At 43.9% G+C, this 15,071-nt stretch overlaps 1 protein-coding gene across 1 annotated transcript in view; it reads left to right on the top strand.

Moving 5' to 3' along the window:
- The window catches only part of LOC111872945 (formin-2), a 95,636-nt gene that overhangs the window by 43,788 nt on the left and 36,777 nt on the right, over nucleotides 1–15,071 (top strand). Inside the window, exon 4 of the mRNA XM_023867253.2 lies at nucleotides 10,608–10,783. Coding sequence (XP_023723021.1) covers nucleotides 10,608–10,783 — 176 coding nt within the window. The remainder of the gene's footprint in view (nucleotides 1–10,607; nucleotides 10,784–15,071) is intronic.

The raw sequence follows: 15,071 nt of genomic DNA, 5'->3' as shown, positions 1-15,071 counted from the left end.
ACACAGTTTACATGCCCATTATGACTCACCCATCAAATTACATACTTTATACGGCTGCCAGACTTGCTCCCTCGCGAGAATATGAGGAGCTTGTAACGTAGTAATCATCTTTCAGAGCTAATGTAGAATAAAATACCCTTGAATATTATAGTTCATTTTGGTCACTGAATGACTGTTGTGTGCAGTAAGAAATTATTAACCAAACAATTCATTGATGGGTGTTCATAATTGCAAGTACTGTAGAATTCTGGTAGGCTTCAATATACCTGAAATTGTAAAACATAATCTAAAATCTTTCTTCATCATAACTTTCAATTTTACAGAAGTCGCTTTTGACGTCTGTTGTCCTTTGTTTGTTCTTCGGCCTAACACAAGGCTGTTGTTGTTGTTGTTGTTGTTGTTGTGATTATCATAATCATCATCATCATCATCATCATCATCATCATCATTATTATTATTATTATTATTATTATTATTATGCTTTTTTCGTACTTTGTGTATGTTTGTTTAATTTCTGTCACTCTTGTTTACTTTGTAATTGGCCCGTGGGCTGTTGAGTGGGCAGCCAAGTAAACGACACGTGGACGAAATCGAATTATTATAGAAGAGATTCCTGTCTTTTTCAGAGATTTTTTTTTCCTTGGCACTACAGCCCCAGTGGGCCTAGGCCTACCTCCATGAACTTCTCCGTTTCAGAGATTTAGTTTGCTATTTAGGCCCTATGGTTCATAAATGGTCGTAATTCGGACAGAAAAGGAAATACGATTTGAGGTTTTCCCACCGGTGGTTATGAAGAGTACTGCTGCTCGGATTGTCACCTGCTTTCACGCTGTAATATTGCTCGGCTTATTCCACCCTGAAGATCTAGGCTATATGTTCCTCCGAAACATTAGCTGACTTTCGGTGGACTACACAGCATTTTATCCGAGAAGATAGTACTCATCAGAGAAAATTGTAGATTTTATACTTGTTGTAGAATTAATAGTATTGGATTGATTACTGTACCGAAAGTTGGGGCACGCGGTAGCGTAATTAGTCGAAGCACTATGCTACAAGCCGGAAGGTCGCGGATTAGAGTGCCGAGAGGTGAATTTTTCAATTTACCTAATCCTTCCAGCCCCACTATGGCCCTGAAGTCTACTCAGCCTCTAACAGAAATGAGTACCAGGAATCTTCCTGGGAGGTAAAAGGCTGCCGGCGCGTAAGGCTTGACAACCTTACCGCTATCTGTGAAATAATTGTCTTGAGAAAATGTGGGAGCTTCGACGTCTCACAACCCTATGGGCCTTCACTGCCTGTTATAAATAGTTAAATAGTTAGTTGTGTAATTATGCATACTTAACCCTGCTATGCCAGTCACGGTATCCGAGCGGTCTAAGGCATGCACTGTCTTCACTCGCTCGGAAGCCGTCATCGTGGGTTCGAATCCCGTACACGACATGAATGTTTTGTGTATGCATGCGTGAGGCCTTGCGACGAGCTGATCATTCGTCCAAGGAGTAAGAAAATGACCATGAATCTGAGATCAGCCCTATGTTCCACACTGGAAGCGAGAGGAGAAAAAGAAACCTGCTATAGCGGGTTAATTTTTAGTTAATTAGCTGCTTAATCAGTTACTTAGTTAACACTCGTATAGTATCGCTAAGACAGAAGGAAAGCGACTGTCGAACGAGCTTTTATGTCCCGTTGTTGTGGCAACAAAAATCTTTTAGCGTTGCATTTATAGAACGCGTACAATAGCCATTTGGAATCTCGTGAGAGGATTNGCGTGCCATCAGTCCCGACTCAGCCAGCAAGTTCGGCCTCTACTGGCTCAGGGGTATCTAGATGCTTCCCCCATCTATCAGAGGCGTTAGAGACTATTGTTGGGCGGGAAATGTCCTTATAATTTGGCTCAGAGGCCTCCTTGAGGCATGAGGTTCTTTTACGTGCCGTAAAGCTACGACACGGGACCCCGGAGGACTTCTTCCCTGAATTTTTCCGCCCTTAAAAATTCCACGACCTCCGCCGGGTTTGAACCCGTGTACCTTGAGTCATGAGGTGGGAACGTTACCCCTAGACTACGGAGGCCGCTCGTGAGAGGCTTACTCGCCAGCCACAAGGCCAAACCCTCGGTCCCCGTGTAGTTCCGTACTACAGAATATCACATTATTGCCGTAATAAACCCGTATTATGAAGTGTGTGATAAGAAAATGATAAGATGTTCACTCAGCCTGTAGTTCGTAGATTTTTAAGCCACCCACCACACTGTTTTTATGCAACGCAAGTGACAAGATATTGCGCGTGCTCCGGTTTCTGTGTTAGTTGAATTTCTGTCAGGATGAGAGAAGAGGACGAACTTAGAAATTGGAAAAATAGCAGAGTTGATATACAGCGCCAGGGGACAAAGGATCAGATGAATATATTCGTATTATTAATTGTTTATTTGATATTTCACTGGAGAATTTATAAGCCAGTTATTGAAGCTTCTTATATTATCTCGGCTACGAGGCCATTATTATACAGGACAAATTCTGCTGTTAACTTTGTTCTGCTAAATCGATGGAGCAAAATGCAAGAAAATCGAAGGCGATATCAACTTAGGCTGCACCGACCAGGTTTAACATCCAACTCCTTAATTTTGTTTTGTGTCTTGTACATGTCGTTTCCTGTTATTCTGAAGTGTGTGTACATATTGGTGATGTTCTTGACATAATCATTTCAGAGATACATTTAACGTCATTCATATTATCGTTTCTGAAAAAAGATAACATAAAGTTGCATGATTATTTAAAACGTGGGTTTACAATTTTTTGTAGTCGATATAGCGACTGGCTACGGGCCGGAAGACTAAGGGGTCGGAGTTCGAGTAGCGGTAGGATCAAGAATTTTCTCTTCTCCACAGGGTACAGACCGGCCCTGGGCCCCAACCAGCCTCCTATCCAATGGACACCGGGGGCTATTTCCCCGGGGGTTAAAACAGCAGGGGAGTGAAGGTGACCACTCACTTCCAACTATTGGCGAGGTCAAGAAAACGTGAACCTATACATCCACTCCCCTATACGACTTCGTGGCATAATGCTTAATTAGTTAAGCACAGGGAGGACTTTATCTATTTACAGGCTAACCTAATAATCACAAATACACTGTTATAAAGAGATGTGTTGATTTTCTGTGATATGATTTGTATCTGTGAGAATATTTTGTTTTGTTCGTGTTTTCGTTAAACGTCTTTTTAAAGCCGTGGGCTTGCTGAAGTTATTCGCTGAAAGAAATAGATCTCAGACATCAAGTTTTGAGTAGTATGTTTCATTATGCACGCGGCCATCTTGCTTAACAAACACACCTCGAATTCTTCCCGCCCTGACAACTCATATAATGAACTAATATTTTTATTAACATACTTTCCTTTCTAAGGGGGTAAAGACTGATTTATGTGCTCAAGAAACAGTCTCTGTATCTCCCCTCTCAACCTTTGAACTAATTCACTGGTTCTAACGGAACTTTAGGGTGTTGTACTTTTTCATGTTTTCTGTAATTACTAAGAGGGGAACACGGTAGCATAATTGGTTGAGGCACTGTGCTACAAGCCAGAAGGTAGCGGATTCGATTCCCGATGAGGCCACTGGATTTTTCAATTGACCTAATCCTTCCAGCCCCACAATGGTCCTGAGGTCGACTCATTTCTGTTAGGACGAGGGCACACCAAGGAAACTGGCAACCGCAATTTCCGAGAACTGTTATCAGCCTGAGTTGAACACATGTTACTGAAAGGAGCAGGAAAAATTGAGGAAACGGCAGTGGAATTTCCTCAATTTGCGCTGCTCCATTCAGTAACACGTGTTCAACTCAGGCTGATAACAGTTCTCGGAAATTGCGGTTGCCAGTTTATTTGATGTGCCCTCACCCTAACAGAAATGAGTACAAGGAATCTCCCTGGGGCTGAAAGGTGGCCGGCGCGTAAGGTTANATTTCCGAGAACTGTTATCAGCCTGAGTTGAACACATGTTACTGAAAGGAGCAGGAAAAATTGAGGAAACGGCAGTGGAATTTCCTCAATTTGCGCTGCTCCATTCAGTAACACGTGTTCAACTCAGGCTGATAACAGTTCTCGGAAATTGCGGTTGCCAGTTTATTTGATGTGCCCTCACCCTAACAGAAATGAGTACAAGGAATCTCCCTGGGGCTGAAAGGTGGCCGGCGCGTAAGGTTAACAACCTCACCGCCATCTGTGAGCCAATTGTCTAAAGAAAATGTGGGAGCCTCGACATCTCACAACCCTATGGGCCTCCACGGCCTGTTACAGGGATAGGTTTATCTTTTTCTTGCCCTACACAATATAACTGGACAACGCTGACCAGAGTATAGAGAATCCATAATTGTTTTCCTTACATTTCATTAAATATGAAGTCGATTCTAAAAGTAAATATCGAAAGGGGGCAGGTAAAAGTCTGAGAACATGTCACAACGCATTCCCAGCGTCATGAACTATACTCTGTACGCAACTTAGGTTTCGATACGTTCAGCGTGTTCCAACAGCCTCAGTGCAAACATGTTGGCTTTCATTTCGGCTTTCGCCGTTGACAAACAACGTGTTGTGATTCTTTCTCTTTTGGTCGAAATTGTTCGGAAATTCGAAGTTCTTCCTCATCGACCCCGACCCACGTGATGGTCGCCTTTCTGGACTGCCAAAAGGACATCGTTACGTGAATGCCTGTTTTCAAGACCTGAAAGAGGCGATGCTTACTTGTCTTGGTTGGCATCAGTAAGCTAGTGCACTGATGTAACAAGTGACTGGAGAAGCAGTGGGGGGTTAAGCCAGAAAAAGATAATGCTTCTTTGTTTATTTGCGTAATGTAGATTTGGTAACATTAACCAGATAGTGTTTATTGTGGGTACTAATTACCAAATTTCATCGAAATTCGTTCACTAGTTTCGCGGATGAAGCATGCAGAGAGGCGAAGAACGAAACTTCCCCCACGTATTAATACTCGGATCGCAAGTTCGAATTTAAATCAATATTATTCCTGTTTGCTCTCCGCCGTAAATATTTCAAGAGACATAACGTAAGCCCAAGCATATATAAAAAACAATCATAGTGACATTACACACAATATGATGTAAATAATTATAACAATAATAAAACTCCGTGGCTTGAGTCCGCAAGCGAACTATACCGACCGAACGACCGCCGCTTGTCGGCGAAGTAAGTGCCAACTTTAGCGGATAGAGGGCGTCGCGTGATCAGCGCAACGGATCGCCACGGCCATTAATTTCTGTTTTCTTGGCCGGATAACAATAATAATATCTCTTAATTAAGCAAGCGCCATGATGTATGTGTAGGTATAGCTCCAAGTATTCATAACCTCGGTGGTAAACTGCACACCTCGGGCTTGGCCCGTTGAAAGAGCCCCAGTACCCATTAGACAGGAGACTGGGTGGCTCCCAGAGCCGGTCTGGACGGAGAAAGGAAAATGTGTCTCTCCTGGCGGGATTCGAACCCGAAATCTTCGGTTTCCACCCATTGGTCCAGTTATTATACCTTCTGAGCTAATACGACTGATATTGTAATAATAATAATAATAATAATAATACTTACTCATAGAGCTGAGCCCTTCTTGAGAAGCCACCAATTCTGCAACTACTCAAGAATTTGCCAGCATTTTATGGAACCCCGAGGTTCATTATAATGTTCACAAGAGCACTTCACTGGTCAATATCCTGAGCCAGATCAATCCAATCCATATCATCCCATCATATCGCTCTCTAAAATCCATTTTAATATTGTCCACCCACCTACTCATTGGTCTTCCCAGTGGTCTCTTTCCTTCTGACTTTCCCACCAATAACCTATATGTATTCTTCATCTCCCCCATTCGTGCTACATGCCCTGCCCACTTCCGCAACTCATCAGATAAAGACAATGCACACTTCTATTTATTTCCTCGAAACTTTAATGCAGTCAGTGATGAAGTCATGCAGCGCAGACGGACGTACACGTCAGAGCACTGACATACCTAGCGACGCATAATACGAGTATTGGCAGCCGTGTTTGGTGTTTGTGTTTGTGTTTATGGTGGGCAGATCTGCAGTATGGTGGGAGACACAAACCAAACGTGAATCCCCCACGCTTTTTAACCTTTAAGTATATTCCGATCCAAAAAAAATGTACCGTCTTAAATGTTATCTGCAGAAGTACGGGGTGAATAGTCACCATCACCGAGCAGGTTAGCGCAGCAGTAACGCTCGTAGCCTCGTATTCTGTAGGAGCTCTGTTCGCAACTCGGCCGGGACATCGACACTCCTGACTCAGAATTGTCGTGATATTTTCCAGTCTCTCCAGGTCGCGGATTCGATTCCCGATGAGGTCATTGGATTTTTCAATTGACCTAATCCGGCCGGCACGTAAGGCTGACAGTTTCACCGCCATCTGTGAGCCGATTATTTACAAAATGTAGCAGCCTCGACGTCTCACCGGACACTGCATACACCCTAGACTTATATTCGGCAATTAGTCGGTTCTAACCTCTGCTGAGGTCGTTCGTGGCGTCCCTCAGCGAGTGTATATGTTGAGACTAATGTCCGATAGTGCATTCAAGTCTCCTTGCTCCAACTGCATGTATTGTTTCGCAGATTCCAACACCAAAATTAACCGATATCTGTTGGACATTTCTGGAGACTAGACAGCTTTACCTTTTTTTTATTGCTAGTGGGGTGGGAATAAGTCCCTTGTACTGCGGCCACTTCTGGCCTATTGTACCAGCCCCAGATGATAGGTGAGGGTGATTGTGGAACAATTGGTGGAATGAAGATTGGCAGGGGAAACCGAAGTACTCGGAGAAAACCTTCCCCAGCGCCACTTTGTCCACCACAAATCCCACTTGACCAGATCCGGGATCGAACCCGGGCCGCCGCGGTGTGAAGCCAGCGACTAACCGCTTGAGCTATGGCGCTGGCCAGCTTTAACTTTGTGATGTTAACTGTAGCAACAGTTATTGAGAATACGAGGTAAGTGTACAAGAAGACCTTTAACCGTGTGTTTTTAGCACTTATCGGAATGATATAGATATTGCTGATAAATATCCTTATCACAATTACATGCGTATTTATATGTCCTTGTGTAGTTCTTATCAGTATCTTCATCTAAAGTCTCTATCGAGACTTCGTTCCTTCGTGTATCCAGTCAATGGACGGCGTATGTGGAAAATGTTTACACGATGTACAGAATTGCCGTCAGAGCGTTCAGACGAGTAGACCCATACACACAAAACTCGTTCAGTATGAACCATTAACTCCCGCCATACGAGTTTATAAAGCCCAAATGCCTGGACTGCTGTGTCTCTGATGTCTGTAGAGTCATCCAGTTGGAGGGAGAAAGCAACACAATTGGAAACATCTTTCAACAACTGTTCAGTTATGTTTCCACACAGCATTTCTTTTCGCCGCACAGTGGTGTTTCTTGATAATTACAGATCTTGAATAGTAGCTATGATCTCTTTCTTATTTTATATTACAAGGGAATTTACATGCTTTTCACGTATAATTTCCTTATAGGCCTATGAGATCGACCAAAAATCGTCCCGCGATCGACGCGTTGGTCATGCCTGGTCTAGGCCTATGTACTGAATACTGTGCAATATTTTTTATAATGCCGTTCCAACTGCAGGGGATCTAACGTCGTAGTCGACTGGGTATCATTTCTTCTTCATGTCACGCAATCCTAGGTTAAAATCTCGACCAGTAGACTTGAGATATTTCTTCGTTTTTCTCAGTCCTTCCAGTTCTGGCTTCAAAGGTGAAGAAAGTAAAGTTGTCCCATTAAGCACTTCGCCATGAAGGCGTATGGGGGAGTGGATGTATAGATCCACATTTTCTTGACCTCGGCACTGGTTGAAGGTGAGTGGCCAGCTTCACGCACTGGTCGCTTTACCCCCGGGAAAAAAGCCCCCAGTATCCATTGGATAGGAGGCTGAGGTGGACCCCAGAGTCGGTCTGGACGACGTGGAGAAGAGAAAAATCTTGACCGAAACGGAAATCGACCTCCGATCCCAGTCCTAAACCAGTCGCCATACCGACTGAACTATGCCGGCTGCCAGTGCTGGGACAGTTCCTAAGATTAGGCCACGACCGATTCCTTCGATATTCTAACCAGCTAATTATTTATAGATTAACGAAACGTTAGACGTATACAGTCCGTACAATGAGAGCGTCGTTAAACAAACCAGAGATAAACGAATTGCGTGGGGCATACAGCGACAAATAAGATGGGGAAATGATGATTAATGGCGAGTAGGTAAGAATTTGAAAGGAGGCAGTCGTTGCCAGTCTGAAGGTGCTATCCCGGCACCTCCCTAGAGAGACCGGGATAGCTGGGTGACCAGACTGAAATTCGAGTTGACTAAATTTGTAAATGCAGGCGGGGAGTGATAACCGGTACACTGAGTAGCCTGAAGTGTCCTGTGTTGCACATGAACTCACCAGGAACGGAAGATTTTCGGGGTTGTGTTATGAACGGGTTTTACCCTAGAATCGTGGAAACACAGCGGCAGAGAGCTCTATATGCACTTCATGTATTTGCCACTTACATATTCACGACTATGTAAACATCTCCTGTAACTTGGTGAACGCTGTGAGGTTCAGTGGTTGCTGTCTGCTGCTAGACAAGCCATGATACGGTTAAGTGCCCTCGTCCAGGGCCGGGCAAGATGTCAGTTGCGATTTTCCGGTGGACTGAAAGCTAATTATGGGTGGACCGCCAATGCGAGAGAGAATACAAATATATTTGTTATGTATAAGTTATATAACCTTACAGTGGGGGCACCAGTAGCATAGTTGCTTGAGTCACTATGCTACAAGCCGGAAGGTCGCGGGTTCGATTCCCGATAAGATAATTGGATTTTTCAGTTTACCTAATCCTTCCAGCCGCACTATGACCCTGGGGTCGACTCAGCCTCTAACAGAAATGAGTACCAGTAATCTTCCGAGGTGTAAAGGGCGACTGGCGCGTAAGGCTGACAATCTTACAGCCGTTTCTGAGCAGACTGTCTGGAAAATGTGGGGGCCTCGATGTCTCACAACCGTACGGGCTTCCACGGCCTGTTACAGAGATAGCTTTACCTTAGTTCCATACTATTATCCAAAAACCATTTCTGAACAGGGTCAGTATCACACTGCAAAAGCTTGTCTTTCGTTTAGGGAGCATGATGACGATGATGATGATGATGACGACGACAAGAATTGGAAAGAAGAAAAAGATGTAAGANGAAGAATACACGGCGCCAAAACCCAGAAGACGACTTTCTTCAAGAAAAAGATGTGTTTAATGAAGCTTGGCCCCACATATCGATGGCAGAAAAGTCGTTCCTTGTGGTTATCTTCCACCAGTCGCAACCGTTTCTCACATTCGTCATTCCGTCGTATCGATAGCTACAGACAGCTGCCTCTTTGTCGAGACATTTTCTTTGCCACACAACCTGCGTGCACATGACACTTGGTGGATCCGGACTAGCCATGCGCTGACTGACCCAGACTGCTGAATGCTGACGAAATCACCAGTGAGCTACCCGATTCACCGCTAGGTTAGAAGATTTGCCAACCTCTTCATTTGGTCCAGGCTCGTCTTTGTGAAACCGGAAGTTACGCTGCATGTTGTAAAACACGTACATTATCCTGAGCCACTTCAAAACATCCCAAACTTGTTTTCGCATTTCCTAAATGTCGACGAAGTTAGTGCCAGCTTTAGCGGATAGAGTGTGTCGCGTGGTCAGCGCAAGGAATCTCCACGGGCGTTAATTTCGGTTTTATAGACCGGAACTTTTACATACGGAGATAACATTTGGAATAAAAAAATAAGATGTTTTACTTGTAAAAGTGGAGAATAAACAATCTCGGACGTCTGATGATGGGTGGTGCTCATACTTGGTGATTACGCATGGTCTAACAACCTGACTCTGTAAGAAATACTCAATTACAACCACAACTGAAAGTCCTCTGAAGCTATTTGGATCTTAGATTAAGAGGATATTAGATGATCAATTTAATTTTTATATCTGCTTCTTTCTTCCACGATTTTTACTCCCATAGAAAATCTCATCCACTCCCCCCATACGTACTCATGGCGTAGTGCTTAAGTAGTTAAGCACAGGGACAGCTTTACCTCTTTACCTAGAAAGTCTGTGATTTTGTTAAGTGCCAAGTACCGCAGCTTATCCACAACTCAACGGTAGACGCCAGAAGTTTGGGCCGCTTGTGAGATTTGGGGTTGCCAAGGCGGTGACTGTGAAGAATTCTGTCTTCTGACATGTAATGCCATATAGTCTGGTAGATATCTAAACAAGTTTTGGAGGAATTGTTGCTTCAATATTCAGAGAAGACGAAAATATAGGTAGCACGGAGTCGCATCCCAGAAGGCAGTAGTCTATTGTTTTACTTGCTTACAACGGCTTCCTCCCTTTTCAGTGCACCATTTCCCAATTGTGGTCCATTTTTCTTGTGAGCAGAGTGTATCACTGTGTTACATAAATGCGAAGTCTTGAGTTTGGCTGGCCACGCCTTTGTGCACATTACAATAGCAGTGTTAGTCGAGAAGAAGGCATCATGTACAATGTCGCTGTGTTGCGTTGCTACAGGCCAGATGCTCATCAACTGGTTCGTGTCTGCTTTCCCGGAGGAACACTACCTGCGTCTCCTGTTGACTTCGCAGGATCTGCGTATCCTCGCGGTCCAGTTCTGCACACACCTCTTGGCTGCAGGAGTCCTCCGCCAGATTCCTGACAAGGACGTAACGTTGGAGCCCCTCTTCAGGGTGAGTAACAAACAAACAAACTAACTAACTAACTAACTCCGTGGCCTGTAGTTCGCAAGCGAACTATACCGACCGAGCGACCGTCGCTTGTCGGCGGAGTTAGTGCCAACTTCTACCGGTAGAGGGTGTCACGTGGTCAGCACAACATCCCCACGACTGTTAATCTCGGTTTGCTAGACCGGAGCTGCTATTTCCTTGAAATAGCTCCTCAGTTATCCTCACAACGCTGAGTGGACCCCGTTCCAGACCCACTACTTCTCAGAAAATCTGATAGCACCGGAAGTCGAACCCGGGACCTCAGGATCTGTATCCAGGAACTGTGACCACTATTGGCGAAGTCTCTTTTCCATTTCAGGATCTACTGAAGGAATGCATGCTTGAAGAGTAGTGTCTTCTAGAATGTGACGTCATGCAGTGCGGCACCAAGTTCACCGAAGTTGCAGAGTAACGTACTGCCTCCATCTCTGGGGCAGAAGATATGCTAAGCAAGCAGCTAACAAGAAGCATGCAGCAAGGAAATTTCGGTGAACTTCAACCGCACTACACAGCGTCATGTCCAGAGGACAGTGACCGCTATGAGAACGTGGTACTTTGAATCTGCTCAAAGTGTTGTCCGGCGAGTGTAGGCTAGGGCCACACGAGCGCACAAAATGCGTCTGTTGTAACGAACGTACTTTATGACGGACGTTGCTGAGGACACCACACAGCTGCAGAATGCAATGTGACTTGGACTTGGACTAGTAGAGAGAGAGAGAGAAAGAAAGACCCCATGTGGAGGCGGGGTCGAATACCTCCACCGTGACCCTGCGAGTCGTAGGAGCGACGAAAAGGGAAGTCTCAAATGGCAGACAGTAAAATGTGGTCGCAAGTCCCAAGGGACTAGGACCTGAGAAACACTGCGCTGGCAAGGGCCAGCAGGATATACAAAAGACAGACCCAGATAGGTCGCCCCACAGAAAAAAAGACCGTAACTGTCGAGGAGTAATAAATATCTGGTCATGAGCCCCAGGAAGTTGCTCGATACCAAGATTTACTGACTGACTGATTGATCGTCAGTCGCAATATGACTTTGACTTTGAGTAGAAACTCTGCGACTAGGCAACAAGGAAGCGAAGCGTTTTCCCGTTGTCTGGCTGAGGGTTTATAAGAGAACTACACTGCCTAAGAAGACAGTGGACTCTGAACTCCTGACCCGTGTGGAGGAGGGGTCGAATACCTCCACCGTGACCCTGCGAGTCGTAGGAGGCGACGAAAAGGGAAGTCTCAAATCTGAGACAGTAAAATATGGTCGCGAGTCTCAAAGGACTCGGACCCGAGAAAGACTCGCTGGCAAGGTCCAGCAGCATATATAGAAGACAGACCCGTCTTCTCGTCAGAGAGGACGCCCCACAAAAGCAAGACCGTGAATGTCAAACAGTAATAAATATCTGGTCATGAGCCCCAGATGGGGCTCGACTCCAAGACTTATTGACTGACTGACTGACCGTCAATCGCAATGTCACTTTCACTTTCACTTCAGTAGAGAGGCAGTGTGGAGACTCCCCGTGTGGAGGCGCGGTCGAATAACTCCATCGTGACCCTGCAAGTCGCAGGAGGCGACGAAAATGGAAGTCTCAAATCTGAGTCAGTAATATATGGTCGGGAGTCCCAAGGGACTCGGACCCGAGAAAGACTGCACTGGCAAGAGTCAGGAGCATATAAAAAAAGCATACCCACCCACTTGTCAGAGAGGGCGGCCCACAAAGACAAGACCATAACTGTCAAACAGTAATAAATATCTGGTCATGAGCCCCAGATGGGGCTCGCCACCAAGACTTACTGCCTGACTGATCGTCAGTCCCAATGTGACTTTGACTTTGAGATAAGCAGAAAATTTTCACAACAGTGGAAAAGGCGAAGCACGACGCAGGAAATATAAGAGGCTTAAACTTAGCAGCGGTCAAGCATACGACCATTCAAGTGACTATACTGCTGTTGTAGCAGGAGCTACTAATGATCTGCTCTACTGAAACTGGACCGGCCGAGGCCCTGTATATGTTGTATATACATACGTTTATTAGCATGTACATTGTAACAGTACATACTGACAACAGACTTATTACTGTTGACTATGACTCTGGCAAACGACAGACATGTCCTCTCGTCAGAGACAGCGCCCCATGTCAACAAGCCTGCAAATATCTGGCAGTAACAAAAATCTGGTCTTAAGCCCCAGATGGTTACTTTATTCCCAGACAGAACAGGCAACTGACCATCAGTCGTAATATAAATTTGACTTTGACTTTGAGATCAGCAGAACTGAGTTGAAGGTAGCCTGTGAAGAAAAGACTTAGCATGTGAAAAGAAGACCTTATGCGTGCTGTAGTTACAGTGAGACTGTTATAAATCCGTTGCCAGGATACGACTAGTGCAGACTGAGAAGACTAGGCATGTCATAGTGATTCAAGAAGTTGGTAGATTAGTGATAGCGCTATAATGTATTGTGATTACAAGTGACTGTACAAGGAATGATCTCTAAATCCAACCATTCATTCCAAATTCCGTTGTTATTGATCCCGCCTATAAATTGTGACAATATAAATCAAAGAGTCCCTAGTTTACCTACTGCTTAGATGGAATCTTGCAATTCTTCTTGAAAGAACTCTGTACACAGAAATATGTAAAGGAAGTGAAGGAAGCCTATCACAGTGGCTGCTCAGTCTAAGGCACGAAGTATCTTGACCCACTCAAACACTGGGATTGTTGGTTCGAATCCCACTCGAGGCATGGATGCCTCTCTACACTTAAATCTGTGTGTGTGTTGTCCTGTGTAGGTAGCAGCCTTGCAGCCATCGTCATCAAGTACTACATATGGAAGTGACTGTTTCAGAGATATCAAGATATTGGTAGTCGGAAAAGGTATAGGAACAAAGGACACAGCTACTAAAGGACATGTTCACACAAGCGCAACAAGGGCTGCGAACAATGAGTGTACTCGGCACAAAGCTACAAACACAAATATAATTTGTTTGTCTGCAGTGTGATATCTCTAACGTTGATTGGCTTTGTCAAAAAAAACATAACTTATTATTGCAGGCAATGTAGTAGCTCTTTGGAAATATATCTTTACAGTATTTTAATTTGCCTGCACAGAATACCCAGAACTTGACTCAGTGTTTTAGAAGGCTGTATTTACTTAATCATTACACGTATTGCAAAAAAGACACTGTAATGAATGTTAACTCAAAAAGTTTTTATTTGTAAAATAATTTGTTTTTGTGGTAAAAGTTACTGTGAGGTGTGATTTACTTAATAACAAAGTTATATGATCTTTCTTACTTACCAAAGCCATGTTTACTGGGAACATTTATCTTGATATGCTGGAAATATCACCCTTGTGCAGTAGGAGGAAGACATAGTTGAAGCTTTTCAGAAAGATGGAGCATTTTTTCATTAGAGCAGAATTGTTCATGATGCTCTCAGTGAGAGGTTTTCTGGCTGTTGGATAGAAGAGCCAGTTTGATCGCTTGGCCTCAGAGATTGCCAGAGTTCACTCTCCACGGCTCTTTCTTGAAGGATGGCAGAAAAGCCCTCTATGGATGTAATGGGCAAGTGGCAAACTTATATAGCGGTTAAATGATCACTGCAATTGCTGTCATGTGAACTGTCAGGATGCTGAAGTCAGTAACTGGCTAGACACTGTCGTGTAAAGAAACGGATGCAGGTGGCAATGTATTGGCAGAAAGCTTCTGAGGTAATCTTCATTTTAGTGTTTTGTATCTACAGTTCTTTTGTTCAGCTGTCACTCTTCCTGTCTGGGTTCATGTAGCTCCACCTCCTTGCTATGTTCCCCATTATTTCTTTGCATTAACTTCATCTTTCCATGTACCTGTATCCATCCATTGTATTTACCTGAAAGGAATGATTTAAGTGGTACTGTATTTCTGAATATATGGAGATATCGAAGAAGCTGAAAATAGTTGCCAGCATGATTTGTTTTAGAATATGGATGCTTGTAGAAAAAAAAATTATTGTCAGCAATGTAATTTATTCAAATCAGAATGCCATTTTGGATCTTCCATGAAATGTTATTCCATAAACACAAAGAATATTAGAAAGCAGATGAATTTTCACAGTAGGTGTGAAACTTTTTGATACTGAAAATCACTGTCCAGCAATTAATACCTTAATCGTCTACCTTTTTCCTCTTCACTTTTTCCTTTATCTGTTTCAAATTTTGTCTTCTTCCTTCATTTTTCCTCGAAAACAACAAAATAAGTTACATCTTTATACTTCAGATGGCAGAGTT

This window comes from Cryptotermes secundus, unplaced genomic scaffold, assembly GCF_002891405.2.
Source record: "Cryptotermes secundus unplaced genomic scaffold, Csec_1.0 scaffold407, whole genome shotgun sequence".
NCBI lineage: Eukaryota > Metazoa > Arthropoda > Insecta > Blattodea > Kalotermitidae > Cryptotermes > Cryptotermes secundus.
Note: the sequence above shows the minus strand (reverse complement) of the source record. Positions and strands in the feature narration are given on the sequence as shown.